At 44.8% G+C, this 26,441-nt stretch overlaps 1 protein-coding gene across 2 annotated transcripts in view; it reads right to left on the bottom strand.

Annotated features, from left to right (window-relative positions):
* The window catches only part of LOC144781997 (calpain-1 catalytic subunit-like), a 383,987-nt gene that overhangs the window by 161,458 nt on the left and 196,088 nt on the right, over positions 1-26,441 (bottom strand). For both annotated transcript variants that reach the window (XM_078661096.1, XM_078661095.1), the window contains exons 7-9: positions 26,304-26,389; positions 21,498-21,572; positions 14,177-14,337 (exon numbers count right to left, since the gene is read on the bottom strand). In XM_078661096.1, the coding sequence (XP_078517222.1) occupies positions 14,177-14,337; positions 21,498-21,572; positions 26,304-26,389 (322 nt within the window). The remainder of the gene's footprint in view (positions 1-14,176; positions 14,338-21,497; positions 21,573-26,303; positions 26,390-26,441) is intronic.

Here is a 26,441-nt window from a genome sequence, read left to right as displayed (position 1 = left end):
GCTATCACTAACATGGAGGCCACCATGGGGAAGCAGTATGAGGATCTTGCCTCCAAGATTGACACGGTGGCAATGGATGTTACTCTGATAAGGGCTGATCTGGCCAAGACCAACGAAAGGGTCAGGGAATTGGACATTAAGACCTCCAGCCTGATCACTGATGTCACGGACGTTCAGACTGAGATTGGGAACCTGCGCTCTTCTCGAGACGCGTTGGCCCGACGCCTGGAAGACTATGAAAATAGGTCCCGCCGCAACAACGTCCGCATTATTGGGGTCCCTGAAAACCCTGAGGCCTTGGCGACCGACCTCCTGGTGGAAGATCTGGTCTCCAACTATCTTGCTCCCTCTGGACTTACGAAATTCTTTGCGGTAGAGCGTGCACATCGAATACCTGGCGGTAAGCTCCAGCCGGGCGCCCCCCCGAGACCCATAGTTGCTCGCCTGTTCCATTTTAGGGACAGGGATGTTATTCTGCAGGCATCTCGAGACAAGGGCCCGGTGACTTTCGAAAATGCCACCGTGAACTTCTACCCGGATTTTTCTCCTCAAGTCCAGAGGCAAAGAATGGGATTCCAGGGGGTCAAGAGGCGGCTCCGAGACCTGGGCCTCAAATATGCAATGCTGTTTCCCACCAGACTTCGTATTGAACACGGTGAACGAATGTTCTTTTTTGATCGCCCGGATTGTGTCAGTGACTGGCTGGACTCATTGCCTTAAAGGGACGATTTCACGGAGCACCCCGGCGGCGCCGAGGGTGACATGCATCAGCAGGAATGACCGGTGGATCCTGATGTCTGAACTTTCCGACCTTTCCAGCTGAGTTCGGACAATGATTCTTATTATTGTTTTGGGTGGCGGGGCGAAGGGGTCTTTTCCTCCTCTGGGGGTCTTTGTGTAGATTAGTTTCTTCTTGGGGCGACAGGCACACTGCAAGTTGGGGTGGATTTCAAGTCTAACGCAGGGGTGCAGGGTGGGGGGAGTTGTAACGGGTTTCAAGTTCTGGGGGGTGGGGGGTATTGTGTGGGATTGTTTTTATTCACAAGGCTTTCAAATGTTTTTCTTTAATCCTTTCGGTCTACTGGTGTCGTATGTGGGGCGCTCTGCCTCTTCTGGGGGATGGGGGGTGGTGAGTTGAGACTGCTGTCGTGGAATGTTAACGGGCTGGGAGACAGAATAAAGCGAGGGGTGGTGCTGCAGTACCTCAAGCGCCATTCGCCCGATGTAGTTCTCCTGCAGGAGACGCATCTTATAGGTAATACTTGTCGAGCTATGAATAGACGGGGATACCGCCTTGTTGCTCACTCTGGCTTCTCCTCGGGCTCCAGGGGGGTTGGTATTCTTATTCGGTCTTCTCTTCCTTTGGAGATTGACGAGATCACTCTCGATGATAGAGGACGCTATGCAGTGCTTACGGGACGATGGGAGGGGAGGACAGTTTCCGTACTTTCTGTCTATATCCCCCCGGGTCTACAGGCTGTTACTTATGCTGACTTGGGTAGGGTCTTGCTGGGTTTGCCTGAGGGTCTTCTTATACTCGGAGGGGATTTTAACTCCGTTGTCTCTGGCACCGCTGATCGCTTTCCCCCCAGGGACCTCGCTAGATCCCATATGTGGTTGAGCGACTTCCTTGACACCTTTGGGCTAGTGGATAGTTGGCGCTTATTACATCCCGCACTGCTTCAGTATACCTTTCACTCTGGAGCACATGGTAGCCTCTCCAGACTTGACTATTTTTTGATGCCTTCGGCGCACTCCGCCTCAATTGGTGAGATTCGCCATCTTCCCAGGGGCATTTCCGATCACTCCCCCTTGTGGCTTCGTCTTTCGGCGGGAGGAGGTGGTGTGGGCAGAGTAGCTCCCATTAACCCTTGGTATCTTCAGGATCCGAAGATTCGCTCTGACCTTGTTAAAGCTGTGGATTATTATTTTGCTGATAATGTGGGATCTGTGCCTTCCTCTGTGTCTGTGTGGGAAGCATTTAAGACGGTGATTCGTGGGCACTCTCTCTCATTGATTGCGGCAGCCAAAAAGGCCAAAAGTGCGGAACTGGTGCGCCTGGAAGCTGAGATAACTGCCCTGGAGAGTGATCTTGGTACTGGTGCAACACGTTCAAAACTGCACTCTCTCAGTCTAAAACAGGCGGATTACAAGTCGATTGTCACTGATGCTGCGAAGGTGATGCACAGGGAACAACTGGGGAGATTGTATGATGTTGGTGACAAGGCTGGTAGATTTATTGCGTGGCTGGATAGGAAGGAAAGAGTGAATCGTGTTGTTCCTGTGATTGAGAGGTCGGATGGTGTGTGTATTACTGACCCTGCTGGGATTGTGGAGTGCTTTGTCGATCATTTTGCAACGGTGTATGCCTCTGTTTGCGACAGGGACGAGGTGGATTCCCGGCTTTTGCTTCGTGACATTGCGTTGCCCTGTCTCTCCGACGAGGACAGAGATCTCCTAGACGCGCCCCTTACTGCGGAGGAGATAGCGGACGCTATACGCTCCCTCCGTTCTGGCAAGGCGCTGGGCCCCAACGGCTTGCCCATTGAACTTTACAAATTAAGACCCGATAAAATGGCGCCCCACTTGAAGGATATGTTCCTTGAGGCCCTTGACTCGGGTTCTCTTCCCGTTGATCAGCGTCTCGCCACCATCGTGGTGATTCCTAAGGAGGGTAAGCCTCGGGATCGCTGTGCCTCTTACAGGCCTATCTCCCTGCTTAATGCGGAACCCAAAATTCTGGCTAAATTGTTAGCAAATCGTTTGATCACGGTGATCGGAGATTTGATTCACCCAGATCAGTCCGGGTTCATTCCCCATCGTAACACCGCCCTCAATCTTCGAAGACTCAACGGTGTTCTCGCGAGGGCTGCGACTCTCACTGAGCCGGCCATTTTGGCCTCTCTTGATGCCACGATGGCCTTCGACACCATCGAATGGCCCTACTTGTGGGCGGCCCTCTCGAAGTTTGGATTCGGTCCCGTGTTTATTAACTGGGTTAAACTTCTCTATGAGCAGCCTCTCGCCCAGGTGGTGGTCAATGGGCGGGCGTCCGGCGTTTTTGCACTTGGTCGAGGCACTCGGCAGGGCTGCCCGCTGTCCCCGTTGCTTTTCGCTCTCGCGCTGGAACCTTTGGCAGAATGGCTCCGTTGGGAGCTTTCTATGAAAGGGATTCGGTGGGCTCCCGGTTTTGAAGATCGAGTCTCGCTTTACGCAGACGACATTCTCTTATACTTGAAGAATGCCACGAGAGTATGGAACACTCTGACAACAGTTGTCCAGGATAGTAACCAACTTAGTTGAAAGATCCAGTCTGGTTTTTCTCTCTCACCCTTTCCCTGTCTCTCTCCGGATTCCGCAGGGATGGCAGAGGTTTTCAGGGGGTCTACATCCTCAGAACCTTACAGTGACAGTGAAATATCTGAAGAATTGTATAATATTTTCCATAATCATATAACATGTCATGGCTATAGCAGCAATTAATGCCGGAGTTTCCAACTTTGGTCAAGGTATCCACATAATATAAATCTGATTCAAAATAAAGCCTTAAAATCAAACATGTATCAAAGTCTGTGTAACTGAGTTAAACATCTTATCTGGGAGAAAACCAACATTAGAATATATATTTTTAAAATAAGATATGTGAGATGCCGAGAGTGTCCTGTCAAATAACATCTTTCCAAAATGCCAATCGAAGAATTTTTGCGAAAATACTAATCACCAAGCAAACATGATCACTTCAATAGCCTCTGGATGAAAACACAATTTTATTCTGATTGGCAGAAGGGTAAGTTACCATTATTTTTAGTTTAATTATTTTTATTGGTTTAGCTTGCTCAAAATTGTAAAAGGTCTTTGATAAGATTGTATTGGCTTATTATTGATATTCACTACTTAGAAAGGGCTAAAACTTAAATGTATAACTTGTGTTGGCATTTTATACTGCACACTACTGGGCAAGGCATGAGAATGGTGAATTGTAAGAGGCTTTTTATTATCAGACGGTGATCGTATGAGAGGACACCTCTGTCTAGTTTGATCTAAGCCATTTCTGTGGAACATCTGGATGATAACATTATTTGTACAGCCCAGGTTCAGTTTATACAAGTTAAGGGGACTTAAATTCTCCTGTGTGCCAAGAATGCGCTTATAATTAGGCCCACTATAGGGGTGGCACTCACAGGCATAGGAGAATTGTGAAAGAAATCTCTCTAAAAGAGGTACAATCTTAATCAGTCACAACCAGCCTCAGGCACTATATTGTTGCAGATAAAATTAACACACAGGAACATTTAAAGCAATTAAGAGCAATAATTCATGAAAATCCTTACATGCAAACTATAATACCGTGCTCACAAACAATTGCTGACTGTCTCCTTTATTCATGGATGTAAAATGGCAAAAATGTTAATGTTAAATTACATTGTTTTCCTAATCTTTTCATAGGAAGTTCCATCAGCAGTGTAATGTTTGCATCCTCAGAGAAAATTGGGATTGCAGATTTAAATTGCACTTTTGTCTGCGATTGGAAATCAGAATTCAAATGAATGCTTCATAAAGCAAAAGATGCCTCATTTTCAGCGTTGTCGTTTTAGAGTGATATAAAGGTATTAATTAATCCTTAATAAAATGTAGATACACTACATTCTGGGAAAAGTCAAAATCTAGATACTTCAAGATTGTGTACGAATATAGTTATACATAATTAAACATTGGTGTATCACCAATATCACAGAGTGAATACCACTCCGGTTCAATTATTGCATCGTTGAGATATTTCATGATTCCTATAAAAAGAGCTTGATAGAAATGGGAACCCAAAAACATTGGTCACTTATTCTCCAATAACAGATTGATATGATTTGAAATTTACTATCTGCCCAAGTTGAGTTTCTTTCTATACTTAAAGTTAGGCCGAGAAGACAAAGTATCTCCCTTTTCTATAATATTTTGTTGGCCTACAAAGAAGACACGGTGGAGAGAAGTACTTTCTTTAGTCAAGAACATTGGTGTTACATTACTATCTAGAGGTAATGCAACAGTCAATAATGATGATGCATAGAACCTCGAAACCATCTACTTTTATGCCTAAACACTGTAAGCTGTTATTTGACCTCTACACAGCACAAAATGTTGATGAGTGGAGAAAAGCAGGCACAATTTTCCCTAAGGGACAAACTCAATTTCACATATACTCCAATTGTGATAATCTGAAAATATACCAGGAGAGTCTTTATGTTATTACAAACCATCTATATGTCATATATCTATCTCAAATGGAAGATCATCACGGGTGCAATCAGAATATCGACTTTCTGATACTGACTGCAGAATATCGACTACCACTATTTCAGCAAGGTAAGTATGTGTAGGAAAGTGTACATTTACTATTAATGACTCCACATCTCATTTAGGTACCTTGATTATACATATCGTCAAGGTACATAGAGGTGGAGTTAAGAATAGTAAATCTACACTTACCTATATACCTACCATGACAATATAGTGGTAGGCTATATATTGGAGTCTCTGTTCAATATTATGACATACAACTCATGTTAGGCTTTCCTAGCGGATTTACATGGAGCTCAAGTGCTGATACCTTCGTTGATGACTTGTTAAAATGAAGTTTGATTATAAACTGGCTGGACTCTACCTGCCGGACTGACTTCAGTGGAAAGCAGAAGTGCTACAGTGCTTGTTCTTAAAAGAAATAACTTACAGATTACAAGGCAATGGATTTTGTTTTATTCAATTATGGCAGCTGCTGGTTAGACTTGTCATCACATATCTTATGGAAAATAGGACTTTCAGTGAATGTCTGTTTAAGCCCTTTCAAAATGTATGTACAGATATTCCGTTCGATGACTTTATTTCGGTCACAACGGACCATAAAAGTACAGAGATAAAATACATACAGTACAGAAAACACGAATAAATAGTATACGACAATACAAAGGCAATCATATATATATATATATATACACTTGATTTCACAAGTTAAAACTATATCTGTACATCCCATCATAAAATCAGATTAAACATTCAACGCAGTAATCGATGCTAAAAATGTATACAGATATTTTAATCATTCGATTGTTTGGGTAAGAAAAGTCCTACGTTTATGCCACAACCCATGCAAAAAGCGGGAAACGGCAAAAACGATAGGAGGATACTTTAGTATTCTACAAGCTAAACGACAATGTCTAAAACCAAGGTTTCTGCAGATGGGTACCACCCAGTATTTGCGTACAGCCAGATAAGCAGGGCAAAAGAACAAGACGTGAATCTCATCTTCAAGTTTATATTTGCATGCTGGGCACTCAATATTATTTTTATTGTGCCATTTGCTGGTAAAGGATGCAAGTGGCAGAGTGCCCAACCTGAATTGCATATATAAGTTCCTTGCCAGAGCTGGATAAATCAGGTCAAGGAAGTCTTCTGTTTTATACTCGTCTTTTATTTGACGAAACTGGATTGTCAATCTACCTATTGTCGAACTCTCTTGAAGAGACAGTAGGTTAAAATACCTGTAGAGACGAACCAGAGCAGCCCTAGTTATTTCCAAGCACGATTCTTCTGGTAATCCCCACAGCTCGGGTAATCCAATCTTACTACTGGTTTCTTTTATGTGCAATAACCACGGAATTTTCTTGGTTCTCAGATAAGCCCAACCTTCCCAAAATTCTTTTTTATAGGCAGCTAGCTCAGGAACTGTCCACAGTCTTCTCCAGTATATGATTGGGCGTAGTGCCACTTCCTCCTCAATGGGGAGTAGCCCTAAGTACAACCGAAGTGGTACTAACGGCGTGCTGACTGGGAGTCCCAACAGGTTCCTCATAAATGTGTGCTCTACCTTTGTGAGGTCAGTAGGCCTACGGTACCACCAGAGCTCAGCCCCATACACCAAAGCCGCTCTAACCTGTGTTTTGTAGATCTCAATAACAGGGGCTGCTGGCTGAAATTCTGAGGCTCTGTGCATTTTCAATATCCCACCCGCCATTTGAGTTAACTTTAGAGCGGCCTTTGCTAGGTGCGTATCCCAGTCCAGATGTTCCACAAGGATAATACCTAGGTACTCAAAAGTTTTCACTCGCTCCAAGGGTGTACCGTTCAATACTGGATTTGACCGGGACTGCCTGGGAGGATTGAAAATCATAAACTTGGTTTTAGAAAAGTTTATCTCCAAGCCCCTCAGCGCACAGAAATTAGCAAAGCCATCCAAGGTGCGTTGGATACCCATTGATGTCTTGGACAACAGCAAAGTGTCATCCGCGAACATCAATGCGGGCACCCGACCTGAAACTAACCTTGGGGCATCGATGTCCTTGATGCCAAATAGATGCTCTATAAGCCCATTAATGTACAAGCTAAATAGGGTGGGCGCCAAGACGCACCCCTGGCGCACCCCCTTTTTTCACAGGGAAGCTGGCTGATAGTTCTCCAAGCTTCCCGCATCTCACTTTTGCATAAGTTTCAGTATGAAGGCGTATTAGAACATCCAAAAGATATGGTGGAATACCAAGATCTAGAAGTACACTCCACAGTTTTTCCCTAGGGACCAGATCGAACGCAGACCTCAGGTCAACAAAGATGAGGTAGAGGCTGCCACCCTCCACACTCACCGTCTTCCAATACAAGACCTGAAGTCTGAATATCTGGTCAATGGTTGAAGTACTCATTCTAAAGCCTGTCTGGAACGGGCTTAAGACCTCTTTTTCCTCAATCCAGGCCTGAATTCTTTCTAGAATAATACGTTCCATTAACTTTTGGGTGATATCTATTAGGCTAATAGGCCTATAATTAGATGGCAGTAGGGGACAGCCTTTTTTATGGATAGGTACTATCTCGGCCCCACGACAGGAGTCCGGCGGGTCCGTGCCCTTTAGAATAGAGTTAAACAAAACACATAAATATGGGGCCCATATTTTTGGTTCTGACCGAAATAGGTCCCCTGGAAGCTTATCTAGGCCGGGAGCCTTATTAGGCAATAGCTTAGTGATAGCAAGTTCAACGTCAACAGAAGTTATGTCCCATACCCCCACCAATCGATGCTCAAGATGGAGGCATGTATGTGATGTTAGTGGGTCCTCCCAAGCCCCCACCAATTGATGCTCATGGTGGAGGCTTGTGTTTGGGGGTGGTGGTTGATCATTGCCCGAATGTGAGTATAGGGTTCCAAAGTCAGCTTCCCACACTGCTGGCGCTATGTTGAATTCTATCGCCAGCAATGATGATGGTCTGCCCTCCTTCCCCCTTGCGCTAACTATTTCCCAGAAAGATTTCGAATCCTTGCGCACAAGGGCTGTTTGAAGATCTTCCCATCTGTTGGCTTCCCTGTCTTTCTTCTCAGATTGAATAACATGTTTGTACTTCAGCCGAAGTTGTTTTATCTTGGGCTTATCCCTAGCCTTAACAGCAATCAACAAATCTGTTTTGGCTTTACGACAAGTAGCATTGAACCAGGGATGGTCTGGGTCTGATTTTACCTTTCTGCTTCCTTCCGGATAGAACACCCTAAACAGCTTGCTGGTCAACTGTTCGGCCTAGCATCCATGCCTACCTGTATACCAGATAATCCAACCTCGGCCATTTCACTGAGGTAAGGGACAACCTGCTGGTATATGTATGCTAGTTTTTTGGGGGAGTCTTGTATGTGGGGCCATTTTACTCTCCACCTGTTGTTGTGTAACAGGAGAGGTTGGGGAGTTAGGTTGGGCGCTACTACGGGGTTGGACAGACCCTAACTCCCTGGTTTAAGTGTCATAAATAGAGCGTTATGATCACTAGCATTTCTCTGGTGGATTTGGAAATCCAAAACCCTGTCCCAAGATCTCCACTCAACCAGAATATAATCGATGATCAAATTTTGCCCTTCTCTATTAAAGGAGGCTAAGCCAGGTCTGTCCGATTTCAACCTCCCGTTACAAGCCCTCAATGAAGAGGACAAAGTAAACAAATTTATTTGGAGGACCAGCGGCGTCCATGCTCTAACTGGTGGGATCTGAGATTCAGGAATATGCCAATACTGGTCCTCATCATCTAGGTCATCAGCGCATGCACTGATTAGAGGCTGAAACTGGCAATTGAAATCCCCCCTATAATTAAGATGATTTCAGGGTCAAAAGTTAGTATATATTCTCTCAGTTGGTCGATGACTCTAGATTCCTATTATTTACAACAAGGGGTGGTGATGGACAGAGTCTCTGAATTAAGCAGAGTACTCTCACCCAGTCAAGAGATCAGGGCTAGATCCAACACCGTTTTTTAGCTCATTGCACCATCCCAGTTTCAGAACCTGGCTGTATGCAAATTAGTCTGTCCCTGGCCCAGTGCATCATGGGAACAGGGCAGACCAGACTACAAAAGCCAATTCTTACACTGGGAAGGAAACAAGCTTCCGGGGACCGGTTTCTGGCATTTCAGCCGTCTTCGGCCCGGCTTGCTTGAATCCTGATGGTGCAATGAGCAAGGGACTCACATCTGAGTATACCCTTCCACGCTTAGGGTGGACAAAATTATTTACAACAAGGGGTGGTGATGGACAGAGTATCTGAATTAAGCAGAGTACTCTCACCCAGTCAAGAGATCAGGGCTAGATCCAACACCGTTTTTTAGCTCATTGCACCATCCCAGTTTCAGAACCTGGCTGTATGTAAATTAGTCTGTCCCTGGCCCAGTGCATCATGGGAACAGGGCAGACCAGACTACAAAAGCCAATTCTTACACTGGGAAGGAAACAAGCTTCCGGGGACCGGTTTCTGGCATTTCAGCCGTCTTCGGCCCGGCTTGCTTGAATCCTGATGGTGCAATGAGCAAGGGACTCACATCTGAGTATACCCTTCCACGCTTAGGGTGGACAAAATTATTTACAACAAGGGGTGGTGATGGACAGAGTCTCTGAATTAAGCAGAGTACTCTCACCCAGTCAAGAGATCAGGGCTAGATCCAACACCGTTTTTTAGCTCATTGCACCATACCAGTTTCAGAACCTGGCTGTATGCAAATTAGTCTGTCCCTGGCCCAGTGCATCATGGGAACAGGGCAGACCAGACTACAAAAGCCAATTCTTACACTGGGAAGGAAACAAGCTTCCGGGGACCGGTTTCTGGCATTTCAGCCGTCTTCGGCCCGGCTTGCTTGAATCCTGATGGTGCAATGAGCAAGGGACTCACATCTGAGTATACCCTTCCACGCTTAGGGTGGACAAAATTATTTACAACAAGGGGTGGTGATGGACAGAGTCTCTGAATTAAGCAGAGTACTCTCACCCAGTCAAGAGATCAGCGCTAGATCCAACACCGTTTTTTAGCTCATTGCACCATCCCAGTTTCAGAACCTGGCTGTATGCAAATTAGTCTGTCCCTGGCCCAGTGCATCATGGGAACAGGGCAGACCAGACTACAAAAGCCAATTCTTACACTGGGAAGGAAACAAGCTTCCGGGGACCGGTTTCTGGCATTTCAGCCGTCTTCGGCCCGGCTTGCTTGAATCCTGATGGTGCAATGAGCAAGGGACTCACATCTGAGTATACCCTTCCACGCTTAGGGTGGACAAAATTATGTCTAGTTTCCTGTCCACACTGAGTTGGCCTTGAATAAATATTAATTAGGGCAATTTTTGTATTGAGTGGGAAAGTTAGGAGAACACATTGTATGTCAAGAGAGTTAGTTTGTAACTGCTCTGCTTTGGCACCCAGGTGCGTACCCACCCAGATGCTCAGTCCCCCCGACGGTCTACCCCTGCCCTTCGTTATGGCCAATATGCTAAAGGTGGCGAAACCTCTCCTTTGGTTAAATTCCAGAGCCCACGTCTCCTGCATTAGGCAGATATCATGCTTCTCTACAAACGAGCCCCAATCGGGGCAAAATAGTTTGGTCTTGAGCCCCGCTACGTTCCAGGAGAGAATTTTAATATTACTATTTTCCTCCCACACTCGAAATTTATTTTCAACCATAATACATCTGACATCCCCCACTAATATGTCGTCAATAAACGTCCCTGCCCTCCCAGGATTAAGACCTTCTTAATTTTTCTCTCTATCATGGCCCCTTGTCATTACTATAATGGCTCCCCTACTACCTACACCCTCCTGTGTTACCAAAGGAGGGACACCCACGGATGTACCATCAGGCTTTTCCCTTCAGCTTGCCCTAACATTACCCGAGATTGCCTCTAAAGTACTGTCACACCCCTATATTTTTTGCAGGGTGATGGGGCATTCAACGCCCACCTTACCTTCCCTGGCTACTAGTAAATCCGTATCACTGACCTTATAGGATGGGGACAAACTACTCCTCAACCGTCAGTCTACTTGGTCCAAAACACTAAATCTATTGCTGTGACAAAACCTTGCCAGCGCAGGGGGGTGATTTTTGTCTCCGTTCCAGTTAGCATACCCTGCCTGGGCACTTCAACCCGGATTCTCCCCTTCCCTCCAGAGCTGTGCTCTACTAGTGAAATTAGGATTAGAATTTGTGGAAATGGCAGGATAGAAATATGTTAGGGGAAATGATTGGATTTGCGTTGCAGAGCATTCTGGAGCCCAGTTACAAATATGTTCCACGGCCCATCTATTCCTAAAATTTATTACAACGCAATCACCCTGGATAGTTTTTACCCTATGCCCCACCCAGTCCACCCGTCGAGCAAAGAGGATTTCACTAGATTCCTGGTTTGGAAGTGGCCTATTGTGATTCAGCCAATGGATGCATTTGTTTTTAAGCTCACTATAAGCCTCATATTTCCCCAGGCTCAAAACTAGGACCCCTGTGAGTACCACCACATACGGTATAGACTCGGGAGGGAGATCTATACATGGTAGTGCTTTTCTAGATACGTCATAAGCCATAGTGTTGGTGGACAGATTTGTTTGTTTTTCTATCCCTCTATCCCCCCCATTCTCAACACTTCTATTTACTACCTGATCATTAATCACAGCAGTGTTGCTAGATTGAGTTGGAAGCTCAACAGGTATTACAATAGCGGTGAGTGGAACAACTACATCTGCATTTGTTACAACTGCATTTGTTTGCCCAGACAACCCCTCTGAGTTCCCAGCACCGCCTTCAACCTGCATACCACCATCTGCCTGTATGGGAACAAACAATAGTTCTAAATGCGATAGTCTGTCTTTTATTGAATTAAGTCTATCGTAGATAGGGAGACATGTCTTTGTAAATATAGTTTCCAGTTTGACCTAAAAGTCTTCTCCAAACTCTATAGAGGAAACATCTCCAATACTTGGTGTAGCCACAGTCACATGTTCAATAGGCTGGGGTGGAGCAGGGCTAGGCACAATTCTTATCGGCGAACTTACCCCCGTATTAGTACATTTCTGAATTTTCGCCTTTCTATTTTTCGGTATAGCCCCTCCATGCTTCCTTTTAGCCGATTGGTCTGGTCCCGAATGGTGAGCTCCCATTTTAGACATGGATGCGGACCGTGTTTGCAATCTTGGTACTGATTGTCCAGGGCGCTCTTCATTTCGCGATGAAGCACATAGGCCAATTGATACAATATCCGTATTGATGGGAATATCGGGCAATCCACCAGCAGCCTCACATTGCTGGGTTCCCTCGCCAGTTTCCCCCGAAAGTACGGCATCAGCAGATGGTTGTTGATCTGGCTACGGCACATCGGCCAGCAAACCCATAGATGACCGTTTATCAAAAGCGGGCTCCATTGAGAGCCTCTTTTCAGTCATTTCAATTTCGTGTACCAACACAGAGGATGCCCTGATTAAAAACTGGTCCAATGTGCCCACAATAGACCCACCTGGCATGGACTTCCTACCATTACCCAACTTGGTAGTAGACATTGTTTCAACTAGTTAGACTTAGAATGATGACTACGGCTGCTCCACTAGTCAGTAGCAACAAAAATACAGACAAAAAAGAAAATACCAAGGCGGTCTAGTAATGTAGCCTGTGAGCTCTAAGCACAAATCAAACGTTGTCAAATGAATTAAAGGGAGTGGCCCCGGCCCGTCCTCAACCGTGCTCGAACGGGCTCAAACGGGCCCGCCTTTGGCCCAGGCTTCGCCCGGCACACGCCCGGGCGCGTCCCGCGCTGCGGGGAAAGAGGCAGCGCTAAATAGCGCGATGGTGGCGCCTCCCCCTCTCAAGCAGCAGCAGCTGGTAACTGGAGCAGGGGCTTTTGGGGCTTGTAGTCCCTGTACTAGCGGCAGCAGCCCTGTGGCGCGAAGATGAAGAAGGCGCCAGTCACAGAACAACGGATGAGTGATGGCCTCGGGACACCTGTCCCACCAAGGCAAGCAGATCAAAGGAAATGCACCAAATCAGGCAAGAGAACGTACAGATATTATAAAGGCCTTGATTCCCAAATAGGATGTGAATGAACTCCACTTCTTTTCAATCATCAATTTTGATTTTCTGACTGCATGTTATACAGAAACATATTTTAATACAAAATTAATAATACCATGAGATCATCTATTGTTCAATATCCAGAAACAATATAGCGTGTTGCAGTTGTGCACTTACTACTCTATGAAATCTATATGAGTGATACTTTTTCCTGACAAAAGTCCCACATTGGTGTGAGTAGTGGACTTAAATGCACAAAATACTTTGTTTGGGACAAACTAAACTATTCAGAGGAGAATGCTATTTCTTTTACTTTTCCAGGTCTTGTAAACTTCAAATTTGTGGTCTTTAATATAAACATTGCAAAATGTTGATAGGCACACACATTTACCTTTTATTCCCAACAAGTTAAACATAATCATACCCCACACTAAAATGCCAAAGATAATTGTCTGCTTAGAGTGTGTGCTTTTTTTAACACAATTCTGAAATACACCTTGATTGGTCTTGGCGAGCATGCAAAGACTGTCCCCATGTATGGAACTTCTGTTGTAAGTGTAAAGGACCATTACTTGAACATTTACAAAGATAGATTGATTAAATTGATTGGAAGCTGAAGCTCAATTAATACTCAACCCATGAAGCTCAATTCATGATCACATTTACTGAGCCTTAATTGAAATTTAGTAATCAAATGTCCATGTTAAACTCTCATGAAAGTTGTGGAGACGATGATTTCTCCAATATTTTTTTTTTAGGGGAAGGACTGAAAATGTCCAGGAGGATGATGATGCAGGTCTTTCTTTCTCTGTACATCCTGAGCATGGTGTTCCTTCTTTGTGTCCTACCTTTGTGGTTGCGGCATCCTCCAGCATTATAACCTCTGACCCAGCGACCATGGAAGATGTTGACATTCCATCTGTCATCTGTAGGGTTGCTCAGGGAATCAGGTGTCAGGTTACAGAGCTCAAGGGTGTCAAAGTAACACAAGAAATCCTCCATCTGCATCCTTAGTTGGCATGTAGATGTGAGTGAGGGTGATAAGGAGAGAAGAAAACATGCTTAAGATGCTTGTAGAGAATTCAATTCCTCATTTTCAAGACACACATTTCACAGTAGTTACTGGAAAGCTCCAGGGTATTAATTATTTAGTTAGACTATTTATGTCCTCTTTGGAGGTTAAATGAACAGATGTATGGAAACTACCAGATTGTGGGTGTGGATCGGACTCAGTAGAGTGAGAATGCCCAGTATGACTGACTCCTGCAACAGGAGGTTGGAAAAGAGACTGTCTGGGAGGTTCTGCCTGACCAGAGGTCCTTCTTATCAATAGAATTGTGGAAGGACGAGTCAGTCTGCGTTGGAAATTACAAAGAGAAACAAGCATTTACAATGCAATGGTTTCGCCTTTGGAAAAGTTAGAGCTATTGGCATTGTAAATGACAAATTTTGTATTTATGTGTTGGTTTTGAAAAGAGATAAATAAATGGCATTGTCATTTACATTGCCATTAGCTTAATCTCTCGCAAATGTGAGACCTATTGTACCCTACGGACGAGCTCAGCAGACAGTAATTACTACCACACACACACACCCAGAGCCACACACACACACACCCAGAGCCACACACACACACACCCAGAGCCACACACACACCCACACAGAGCCACACACACACCCAGAGCCACACACACACCCACACACCCAGAGCCACACACACACCCACACACCCAGAGCCACACACACACACACACCCAGAGCCACACACACACCCAGAGCCACTCACACACACACACACACACCCAGAGCCACACACACACCCACACACCCAGAGCCACACACACACCCACACACCCAGAGCCACCCACACACCCAGAGCCACACTTATACACCCCGAGACACACAGACACACACACACACCCACAGCCACACACACACACACACACACACACCCAGAGCCACACACACACACACCCAGAGACACACAGACACACACACACCCAGAGCCACACACCCACACACCCAGAGCCACACACACACCCACACACCCAGAGCCACACACCCAGAGCCACATACACCCACACACCCAGAGCCACACACACACCCACACACCCAGAGCCACACACACACACACACACACAGAGCCACACACACACACACACCCAGAGCCACACACACCAACACACACACCCAGAGCCACACACACAAAAACGTCCCTAGTTACAGTTTAACCGGCTTGTATATGGCTTTGTACTAATGGAATATGTTAATGTAACAACTCACGGTATGATGTTTCATTGGGTTCTCTGCTCGTGATGCATAATTCTGTCCTCAGTAAAGTTACCGGAGCGTTCAAAATACCGCGATCGAAATCTCACGATATCGTAAAGAACTACAGGATGACGTCATCATTATTCCTCCTGTAGTTCATTCTGCATGCCCTGAATATATTTCATGAATGATTTGAAACCAGTCAGAAAATGTAGTAAAAGTAATTAAATTGCCAGTGTTACTAAAGCCGATTGTATATCACCCAGATCCGACACATATCCCTTGTTAGAACGCTATCGAGAAATGCATGAAAAAAGGGGGGAAACTACAAAATGACGTCACCCGGAGTCGTACTGTAGTTGTTTCAAGGGGATAGACCCCGATACCAAATATAAAGTGTAAACTGTATGTCATCTACACGATGTATTTGTGTTCATCTTTGCTGCACTTTGAAATCCTTTCACTTTCCCCAAGTGTGCAGCTCTAGAGTTTAAGGGCAGTTGGACTTTCTAGTTCGATGCGGCACAGTACCTGTTGATGCGCGGGCCCCACGGGGTGCGGGACGGACTCGGGACGCTGGTCGGGCAGAGACGGTCCAGCTGGGGGCAGATGTCCTTTTTGTGGCAGGTAGGCAGCTCCCAGCGGCACGGGGCGGCCTGTACTCGAGTACAGTGCAGCCCTGGGGTGCGGCGCGGCCTCGGGAACACGGTGCTTGTCAAGTGGTACGCTTCACGCGTATAGGTGCCAGATGGTATGCTTCAGGCGTACGGTGCGAACCTCAGCACACTCCCGAGCAGTGCGAGTCGTACCCGGCTGATGCGCACACGCCGGTACGGCTCGCAGGATCATGGCGGAAAATGCAGCTTGTTCCTTAACGTTTGCAGGAAGATGCGAGGCGTACGGCCCCAAGGCAAGGCGGTACGTCTCGTGGGGGTCACAATTAAAATAGCAGGCAGATGCGAGGTGTACGGCCCCAAGGCCAGGCAGTACGTCTCGTGGGGGTCACAGCAAAGGCGGGAGCCGTTGGGTACGCTCCTAGCATATGATACGTGGCACACTGGGGCCGTGCAATGGTGTACGCTTCAGGCGTACGGGGGCCCCGAGGCCCGGCTCCTGCCTGCACGTCAGCCACGAACAAATGATTAAAACATGCCGTCTACAAAAAAAAAACATCCGCCCACCGCCGCAATGACGATCGCAAAGGGGCGGGATGAGTAAAAATCGCCGGAATGCCCACGAATCTGCTCCGACAATGATGGACATATCTCTCTTCCAATGGCTAGCCTACATTTATGGAGCTAGCCAATGGAAGAGAAGGCGGAACAAAGCCCCATACTGGTAAAACATAAGATTTCGCCTGCGCGAACGCTGCTGCGCAGCGGATCGCCAGGCGAAACCTAAAAAGCTGACAAGGGTATCCTCTGCTCCTGCTTCAGCACCCCAAAGGGACCTTGTCCAAAGAGAGGTCTCCATGGCTAGGACTGACTACAGGGTGTTGAATTAAAAAACTGGACAGGAGGATACAAGTTCCTATGAAATAGTCCTCTAGGGAGAGTCAGATCTTTCCCTCACTCTAGAAGGACTGAGTTCTGGGCAGCTACATAGGGCAGCCAGTTGGAAAAGAGAAACGGTAAGCTGGCAATATGTATGGGTCTTAAAGACTCAACAAGGACCTTGTCTAGAAGGGTGCCAAAGTTGACCTTACCCATTGCTAGAGTGAGAATGATGGATAGTAGAAAAATGTATCATCTCGTCCATTAGTGTCTCGAAGTGATGCAGAATTGGTAATAGATGGGTCAGTAGAGCGGTAGAGATATGAGGACTCAGTCACTGTGGAAAACCTGCTCACAACCTGGCAGTGTTGTGCAAGGTCTTTATCAAGGTCACAGTAATGGGAAGAAAAGACCAATAGCAAGAATTGTGTTTACTTGCAAAGGGCTGTTGAGCAGCTGGGCGTGTATCACCATTTTAGATTTCTGTGCCACAAAGAACACCTTCAAGAATTGTATCATGTTCAACACCAATATTAGAAATGCTCTTTGAGTAATTAGGGCCTTCCCTGAGTTATTAGGTAGGGATTTGGAAACACGCTATAACAATAATTATTATTGTTATCATTCCCAAGGTGAAACAAGCATCTGGAAGATAGCTGCATTTTAAGCCACTAGATTTAAATGAGACCTTTCCTCCATTTGAGGAAGCGGTAGTCTATTTTCACTCTTTGCTGGACTCGCATCTGAAGAAGACAACTGAAGGACAATATTAGAAGAACCCCTTTCTTCAGTGCAAGCGTGAGAGGGCACAGTATGAAGCACCAGCTGCACTGCTTTCTACAAGGAAAACGCTCTGAGAGCATGCAACTAATGTAACCAGAACCATTTTAAGGTATGGGCGTAGAGGGCAATTCAAACACAGGGAGATGATGGACGGAACGTGGAAACTTTTCAGGCACTCACCCCCAGTCACAGATCTGGGTTGAATCTATCATCGCTCTTAAGCTCAGCTCACTTCGCCGTCCAGTTCAGACCCAACCATATGCAAAACAGTCTTGACCCTGTGCCTCATGGGAACAGTCCAGCCCAAACTGCCAAGCCAGGTCTTCCCTGGACCGTAGACAAGCATCCTGGGACTGGTTTCGGGGTAATACCCCTCATCAGCCAGGCTAGCTTTACTCCAGTGGCACGTGGAGCATGGGACCCATATCTGGGCATACCCTACCAACTTAGGGCGAACAAAGCAAACACAAGGAGATAGGTTGAATCCATCATCTTAGAGGGCAATTCCCCAGGCACTCCAGTTCCAAAGGGGACCTTAGTAAAGAGACTGGCGTGGTCAGCTTAATAAATACAAGCAGAAAAAACAGATTTTTTTTGATTAGACAACTGGGCATGCATGATTTGCAGATGCTTAGTATGAATGCCCGCTTGGGCAACATCGACCCTCAGACTCTCATGCAGTTGGCAGCAATTAAATAAAACAAAAGTCTTCATGTCTAATGTTTTCTCCTAACTTCACCTTACCTCTCCTACTTAACCCCACTCATTTTACCCTTCTCTCTTGCAACCTATACATCTCTATGTACCTACCCTACTCTCTAGTTCAACTCTTTCTACCTTGCATATCACTGTCTCCTACCTCTCCGAATACACTTTTCACTGCCTTGCTCTCTCTATTTTCCTCTCCCAGCTACATCTCTTTGTCTATGTGCCCACCTCTACATTTCTACTACTCCACCTTTATCTCTCCCTCAAAGTTCTCTTTACCTCATTCCTCTCTCTGCACCTTGCTACTGTGTTTCCATCTCATGTTTCCAATTTCCTCACCTTTCTAGCTCACCCTCCAACTCTCTATACCTAAATGCTCTCTACTTATACCAGCCCTTCTCTATGGCACCACTCCCTGCCTCACTTCTGTCTCCTCTACCTCATTTCTCTCCATATATTACATCTCTCACTACCTATGTCACTGACTAGCCCACTATGTCTCTCTACCAAACCTCTCAATGCATGTCACCATTCATTCTCGATCTCACCCCTTCACCTCTCCTCTCTCATTCTACTTATGTTCCCTCTACCTCACCTGTCACTATCTTCCTACTTTCTTACTACCTCTGTTTCTCTAACATTACATATTTTTCTTTATCATTACCTTCTTTCACTGCTATCTCTCTCTGCTCTTCTTTCTCTAGTTCAACCAAATCTCTCTACTTCACACATTTCTCTCTTTATACATCTCTCTTCGTCATTGATTTGTCACTACCTCTGTATCTCTAAATTCTCTTTCTATCTCTTTCTTCCTTTTTACCTGTTTATAAACCTCACATATCAGATTCTGAGGTATCTGTCTGGCCTGAGTGTTCACACAGAATTAGGAGGGGAGGGGCAAGGCTGGTATGCTGGGGTATGAGTGGCCTGTTTTTAGATTTGATCATGCTTCTCAGTGAGTTTCCTGAGGCTATTTCCTGGTGGGCCTCTCGCTTTCTGGAGTCCATCTTCCCGTCTCCCCTCCGTGGGGGTAGGTGAATGGGGGAAGGGGGATTATTCTGCTATCCTACCAAGTAAGAGTGCTTTCTCTTGCCACTTCCGGCGCCTTGTGTCCAGAAAGTAGATAGCCTTTTTTGTCATTGCGTATCACCCATTATACTCTACAGTACATATCACTGTCTTGCTATGATGATGCATGATGATGAAGGTACAGATGATTCTTGGCTCCTTTAGTTTAACTTTGCACAAGGACAGCACTTGCATGTGTAGCTGGCCACAAAGCTCTTCTTTTCTGCGGAGTGATTGGTTTTGCCAACCTTCCTTGGTTGGTTTAGGTTGGCATTTGGCTGCATGCATTCTTTTATATGAGCCCCTATAGGTTTGTTTCTTGTCTTCCCTTCAGGGTCTGTTGTTTGGAGCAGTGGGTTTTCCTGATGGACTTGGGCATTATGGCCACGTGGATATTCCCTTTTCCTGGTTTATTTCATTCCAGGGGCATGGGGAAGTCGAGTCTCTCCTTGCAGTGGGTGCTTTAATACTGGCCTCTGCGGGCCACTTTCCACACTGCCAGTAGGAAAAATAGAAATCACATTCATTTGTTCCAACAATTATTTTTGTTTCTGGGTTTTTCCGTTTTTTTCTGGCATCTGTGTAAGGTTTCTCAGCTTTGGTACATCCTCCCGATTTAAGGACTGGAATGAAAAGACAGCAGAGGGGGTAATGCCCCTATTACTTTCCAGTAAGCTTTACTACTCAGATTCCAAGTCTTCCTTGTAACAGTCCTAGATACCTGCTGTCCCTACCCAGTTGGTTTTGACCACAGGGCCAGTAAGGTACTTCAGGAATTATGGTAGACTGAGCCCCTCTTTATGACTCCCAGGTAGGAGGTGGAGCCTAATTTAGGGAGTGGATATAGGTATTCGTTCACAAGTTTACATCAAGGCAATGGAAGGTAATCCTGTTTGTGTAATGAGGCAAAACTCACAATGTAAGGACTGTTACAAGAAAGTTTAGGATTTGGAGTAATGAAAATTACCGGTAAGTAATCAGGGCATTTTCAAGTATTACAGCCAGATTATGTTGGATAGTAGGAGAATTTCTGAAGAAGCTAGAGTGCACATGTACACCAATTGTACCCGCAAGACGAATTAATGATAATGAAATATTATTTTTTTACAGTACTTACATGCAAAATATAACAGGTCCAAAATATGACATTTGATTTTGCTAAATGTCTCTTTAAAATGTCTTTACGATGATCACAATTTGTCCTAGTATTATTATTTCCAAAAGTCTTTTTCACGCAATTTAGCTCTAATTGTGATCTAAATATTTCAAAGTCCTTAACCTAAAGAGTGACATTGTACATGTACAACATTTTTTGTATTCAACGCAATTGAACTTACATTTTTTTCAAGATTAACTGACATTAGACAAGGTTGTCCAAAATAGGAATAATAGCCTGGCCCTCGTGGGTAAATGTTCTTTCTATGCCGCCCCATTGGTCTAAATGTAAACTTGTTCTAAAACAAAGGTTGTCCAGTTTTGCTATTTCAATTCTTGAACAGGTTGTTTAAGACAGGGATGCCTGGCATTGGTTCAGAAGTTTGGATTCAAGCCATATCTCCAGAAAACCTATTTAGTTTGTAAATTAGTATTTCAGTGTAAACTCATCTTATGTGGCTATCTTGATGGCTGGATATGGCTCTCCCTGAACTACCCTGGCCACTCCTGTTCATGCCTTCTTAAGAGGTCGATTGGATTTTAAAGCTCACAAACTGTACAATGTTGTCACATAGTTTTGTTAGACCAAAAAGGGCCTAAGCTGCATTTTTCTGCTTCCTAAGATCAGGTAAAAGTGGACAAGATCACGTTTTTTGTCGTTGTTGTATATGGAAAATCACTGGTGTCTTACCAAAATTCTCCATCTTCAGCTTCGACCTGCAACTGTGTTCGTTGGGCAGGATCCAGAAGAGACCAGAGGGAAGATCTGTAAGGGCAGAGAAGAAGATCAGCCTGAAGCACAGACACTGCGGCAAAGCCTTCTTCAAGAAAACCCTCCAACCATTGACAAGTCTGCAAAGAAAGCCACCAAAGGAGCCATCTATCTGCAAAGAAGGTTGCTTTTGATCCTACTTTTTGACTTACATTATGAATCTGGCTTTAACTCATATCTCTTGCTACACAGAGTGCTGATGGGATGATGGAGGCCAAGCAGTGGGGGCATAAGATGCAACATTCATGATTCTGAAAGAATGAGCGGTCCCTTCACCAGATGGATTTTCTGGGTTGTACTTGGCTTCTCTTAGTCTATTCAAGTTATGTTGCCCCTAGTCACATCAGTAGCACATCAAGTCCTTGGTTTTCCATTGCATTCTGGAATATGTTGATTTTTAATTGAAAGTTCAAAACAACAGTATCAAACTGAGAAGAAAAAGAGAACTGGATGAACAGCAGTTTATCCAGCAGTTCATCAATTCCCTGTTTTTGTTTGCACTCTGGAATTTGCATGGGGCTGAATGGACCTATCAGTAACCAGCTTGAGATCACTAGCATAGTGATTCACAGATGACAAGTGACTCCAATCTGCAGGACTCAAATCATTTACCTTCTTGCTCAGACATTTTAGTAAAGTGCTGCTTGTGACTCACCAGGACTTGGAATAGGACGGCCAATGCTATCTTTCGCAAAGAGTATGTTCTGGAAAGGCACCCAGTTTGCCAGTGGTTTACTTTATTAATGGCTCTTCCACGGTTCTGTCCTTGTTACACTTTCTATACCATCCCTCCCAATTCGATTACTTTCATCTATGGGACGCAATACTCATTTCTGTGCTAAGAATTCCTAAAATGTTACTTACCCTGTAAGCATCTGTTCGTAGGGTGTAGTGATGTAGATCTTAATGATCTGCATACTCCTGCCATCTAGTGTTTGACTCCGATAATTGCAAGTTGTTTTCTTCCAAGAAGCTTTTGAGTCACAAGATCTGCTGTGACTCCTCCCTCCTTTGGTCCACAATGCACATAGGCACAGACTCCATGTTCAATAGTTTTTCGCAAAGCGGGTGAGAATATATTTGGAATGTTGTGTGTGTGTAGCTTGGTACATCATGTGTATTGTGCAGTGTTGACTGAGTAATAATCATTAATAATTACAGGCTTTCAGGGGCGTGTGTGGGTGAATTTGAATCTACGGCACTACATGCTATGAACAGATGTTTACAGTGTAAGTAACATTTTCCGTTTGCAGCTATTGCGATTGTAGGTACACATGCTCTCCACAGACTGTAAAGCCTTGCCCGCCATAAACAATGGCTACTAGTCAGATGTCAGGAACAAATTCTTTAGAACTGTCTGGTCGACCACACCTTACTAGTGGCCTAAAATGTCCACACATTAGTGCTTGCTAAAAGTGTGTGGGGTCGACCAAGTGGCCACTGTGCAGATGGCAGATAGCAGAATGTTCTCTAAGAAAGCCATGCTAGGGTTGGAGTGTGCCCTAAGGGGTACAGGTAAGACTCTCTAAACTCTGTGGGAGCAGGTGTGGATGTACTTGACTATCCACATTACTATGCCTGACTTAGAGATGGGAGGACTTTTTTTAAGGTTTTGCAGAGGCTACAAAGAACTGATCGGACTTGTGAAATGGCTTTGTCCAGTCAATGTAGTACAACATGGCTTTTTTTGACATCTACTGTGTTAAAAGCCATTCCACCACTGAATCAGGTTGGGGAAATAAAACTGGGAGCTCTATGGTCTGACTTGGGTGATAGGATAAAACCACCTTTAGAGAAAAAGTGGCATTGGTCCTGCGAACAAGCTTATTGGTGTAGACCTGTATGAATGGCTCTTGTAAGGTATGTGTTTGCTGCTTGTCAATGCACCTGGGTAAAGTTAGGGCCCCAAAGACGGCTACCTTCCTGAAAGAACTGAATTGGTCATGAGTGTAAATATCCGAAGATGGCCTTGTGAGAACTATATTAAGGATCCACACAAGGGAAGGATGTATTTAAGGGAGTATTAGCGTTGTAAGACCCATCATGAATGCCTTGAATAGGGAGCCTAAAGAGGATGGAATGTTTCCTGTTTTGCATGTAAGCTACTACAGCAGCAGGGTGTAGGCATATTGATGTGTTGGCAAAGCCAGACTTTTGCAGGTCTAAAAAGATAGCGTATGACATTCTTGGTTTTAGCCTTCAGGAGGTCTAGATTTTTGGAAAGGCACAACCCTTTTCCACATCGCCGCATAATAGGCATGTGTATTCATGCATTTCTTGGGGAGTTTTAGTTAGCCAAACTTTAGGACCACAGGTGCCATTTGGCTAAGTTGACCTGTCTTGGATCTGTATGTCCGATTTGGCCTTTTCTCTATTGTCTCTGGGTCAGAAGGTCTGGTGTGAGCAGAAGCTTCTTCTGGGGGTTGATGGACATTTTCAGAAACATGGAGTACCAGAGATATCAGTCTCAATAGTGAGCCCTGGGATGAACATCACGGACCCTTGTCTCATTTTCCACATTATGTACGGGAGGAGTGGGAGAGAAGGAAAAGTGGAGGCAAAGATGCCTGATCAATTCATCAATAGTGCATTGCTCATGTTTTGGAGGGTGTTTGTTGGTGCATTTTGTTGTGCGCCCAGCACCCCTCTCTGTGTTACCTTAAGGTGTTCTTCATGTGGAAAGCAAGACAGAACCAGCTGGAGGCATCATAGTGGTCAGGAACCAGGCACAAAAATGCAGATGTTATTGTGATTCGACCACAGACATTTAAAGTTGTACCGGGTGTAATGTTTAAAGAGTGTCTGGTTCATCAAGTATGCATTCTTTGATTCTGATCGTCAAAGAAAGACTTGTGGTCCTTCAAGGGTGCAGTGAGGCCCACTTCATCTGGGATGCCAGATGATAGGAAGCAGTCACCTGAAGGTGTGCAGTGGAGTAGAGTGATGCAGATTCGATGAAGCGTAGACTGTTCTTCCAAATCGTTGGTGTAGAATTTTAACCATGTGGGCCTCAAAAATGTGCGAGTAGCATGATGGACTCTGAGCCCTCTCAGAATATATTCGAACCCAATGGCGGGAAAAAACTATCTAACATGGAGTTGATGCCCATGCACACTGTGGACCAAGGGAGGAGTCACAGCACATCTCGTGACTGGAAAGCTTCTTCGAAGAAAAACAACTTGCAAGCATCTGAGCCCAATACCAGATGGGCAGGAGTATGAAGAGAATGTGTATCTATAACCACACATGCAATGAAAGTTTATTTTCTTTCCCTCTTTTTCTGATTTACTCCCTGATGAGATTTCTACTTACTTTACAGCTTCAGTCATGGATGTCTTACAATTAGAAAACTGGGTTCATTTATTAACCGATCTGTGGACAATTCTGACAAATTTCTGCTGGTACAAAGGTTTGTTGTTTTCATCTTTACAATATTCGTAAGATAAAACCTTTAATTTCTTATCAGCTTTTAAACTACTCCGAATTTATGGCATTTTTCTACTAACTTAGTGTTTACCTCTTTATGTTGGTCTGCCAACTTACCAAATTATTTCTTTCCAACCCATTCAATATGAATGTGTTCATGTACTATTGAATTTACTCTACTCCTTATGCATCGAGGGGCATATTACCGAGCAATAGCGATAATTATCGCTATGCATGGTTAGCGGCTAAAATTATATCGCCGTGCTCCGACGATTTTTACCGCTGAGATACCTTGATATTATCAAGGTTTATCTCAAAAGCGGTAAAAATCCTGCGAAATGCATGAATATCGCTGAAAAATCAGCGATATTCATGCATTATCGTGACAATGCTCTTAGCCATGTTATACACCCTCCATTGGATAACATGGCTAAGAACTGCTCTGGGCAGGCGTTATCTTTTGGAGATATTCGCGCTTAGCGCGAATATTTCCAAAAGTAAGACTTTGTTGATAATTGGAGATAGCGATATTAGCGACTGTTTCCAGTCGCTAACATCTTGGCACACCCACTTTGCATGTCATTAGCGATAAATATCGCTGACCTGCAAAGTGGGCCCCAAGATGATCGCTATCTCCTACTAGCTGTCGCTAACTGGTGTTAGCGACAGCTAGGTAATAGGGCGATAAAATTATCGCCGCTTTAGCGGGAAAAAGTCCTGCTAAGGCGGCGATAATGCCCCTTGGTAATATGCCCCCTAGTCTTTTTTAAAACAGTTGCAATATCCTCCATTCTTTTTTTGTTTACAATGACCGACTCCTATCTGTGTTCTTGTTTGTCACTCTATGGTCCCTCTTGATCTCTTTGTCCACTTATCTTTCTTAGCTATCTGTTCCTCAGCCAACTTATGCAGCCTCTCGCTGTTTACACTTTTGGCAAGTGAAATTTAGAATGACTTGACCGCTCATATGTATTTGCCTACTTCTTTGTTCATCTTTTAAATCCCTTTTTACAAACAACTTCTGGAAGGATGTACAATCAATGCCCGACTTCACCGACTCATTGAATGTTCATTGATGGTAATAGGTTTATGAAAGAGTGACAAGCAGCTACCAGGTGCATGAAAGCCCTGCAGGAGTTGTTTACTGAGATCATGATGTTTTCAGATTAGAAAACACTGTTTAAGTATTTGAGTCTTTCCTGAAGACACTGTATTTCAAGGTTGGGGGTCTGATCTTTGTAAACCCCGATCCACCCCAATACTTATGGCCCCTGAACTTTTGTCAAGCTCTGTACTCACTTGTCACTCCATCGCCCATTCCATTCCACTTTGCCCCAGGGGTTCCTGAGTCGCAGCAACTGCAAAGTCCGGCCATAATTTTCCACCTGAAAATAACAAAGGGTGGGGGTGAAGGGATTTCAGTTATTACAGAGGCAG

Source organism: Lissotriton helveticus, chromosome 9 (genome assembly GCF_964261635.1).
Source record: "Lissotriton helveticus chromosome 9, aLisHel1.1, whole genome shotgun sequence".
NCBI classification, from domain to species: domain Eukaryota; kingdom Metazoa; phylum Chordata; class Amphibia; order Caudata; family Salamandridae; genus Lissotriton; species Lissotriton helveticus.
This window is presented reverse-complemented; position numbering and strand designations above follow the sequence as displayed.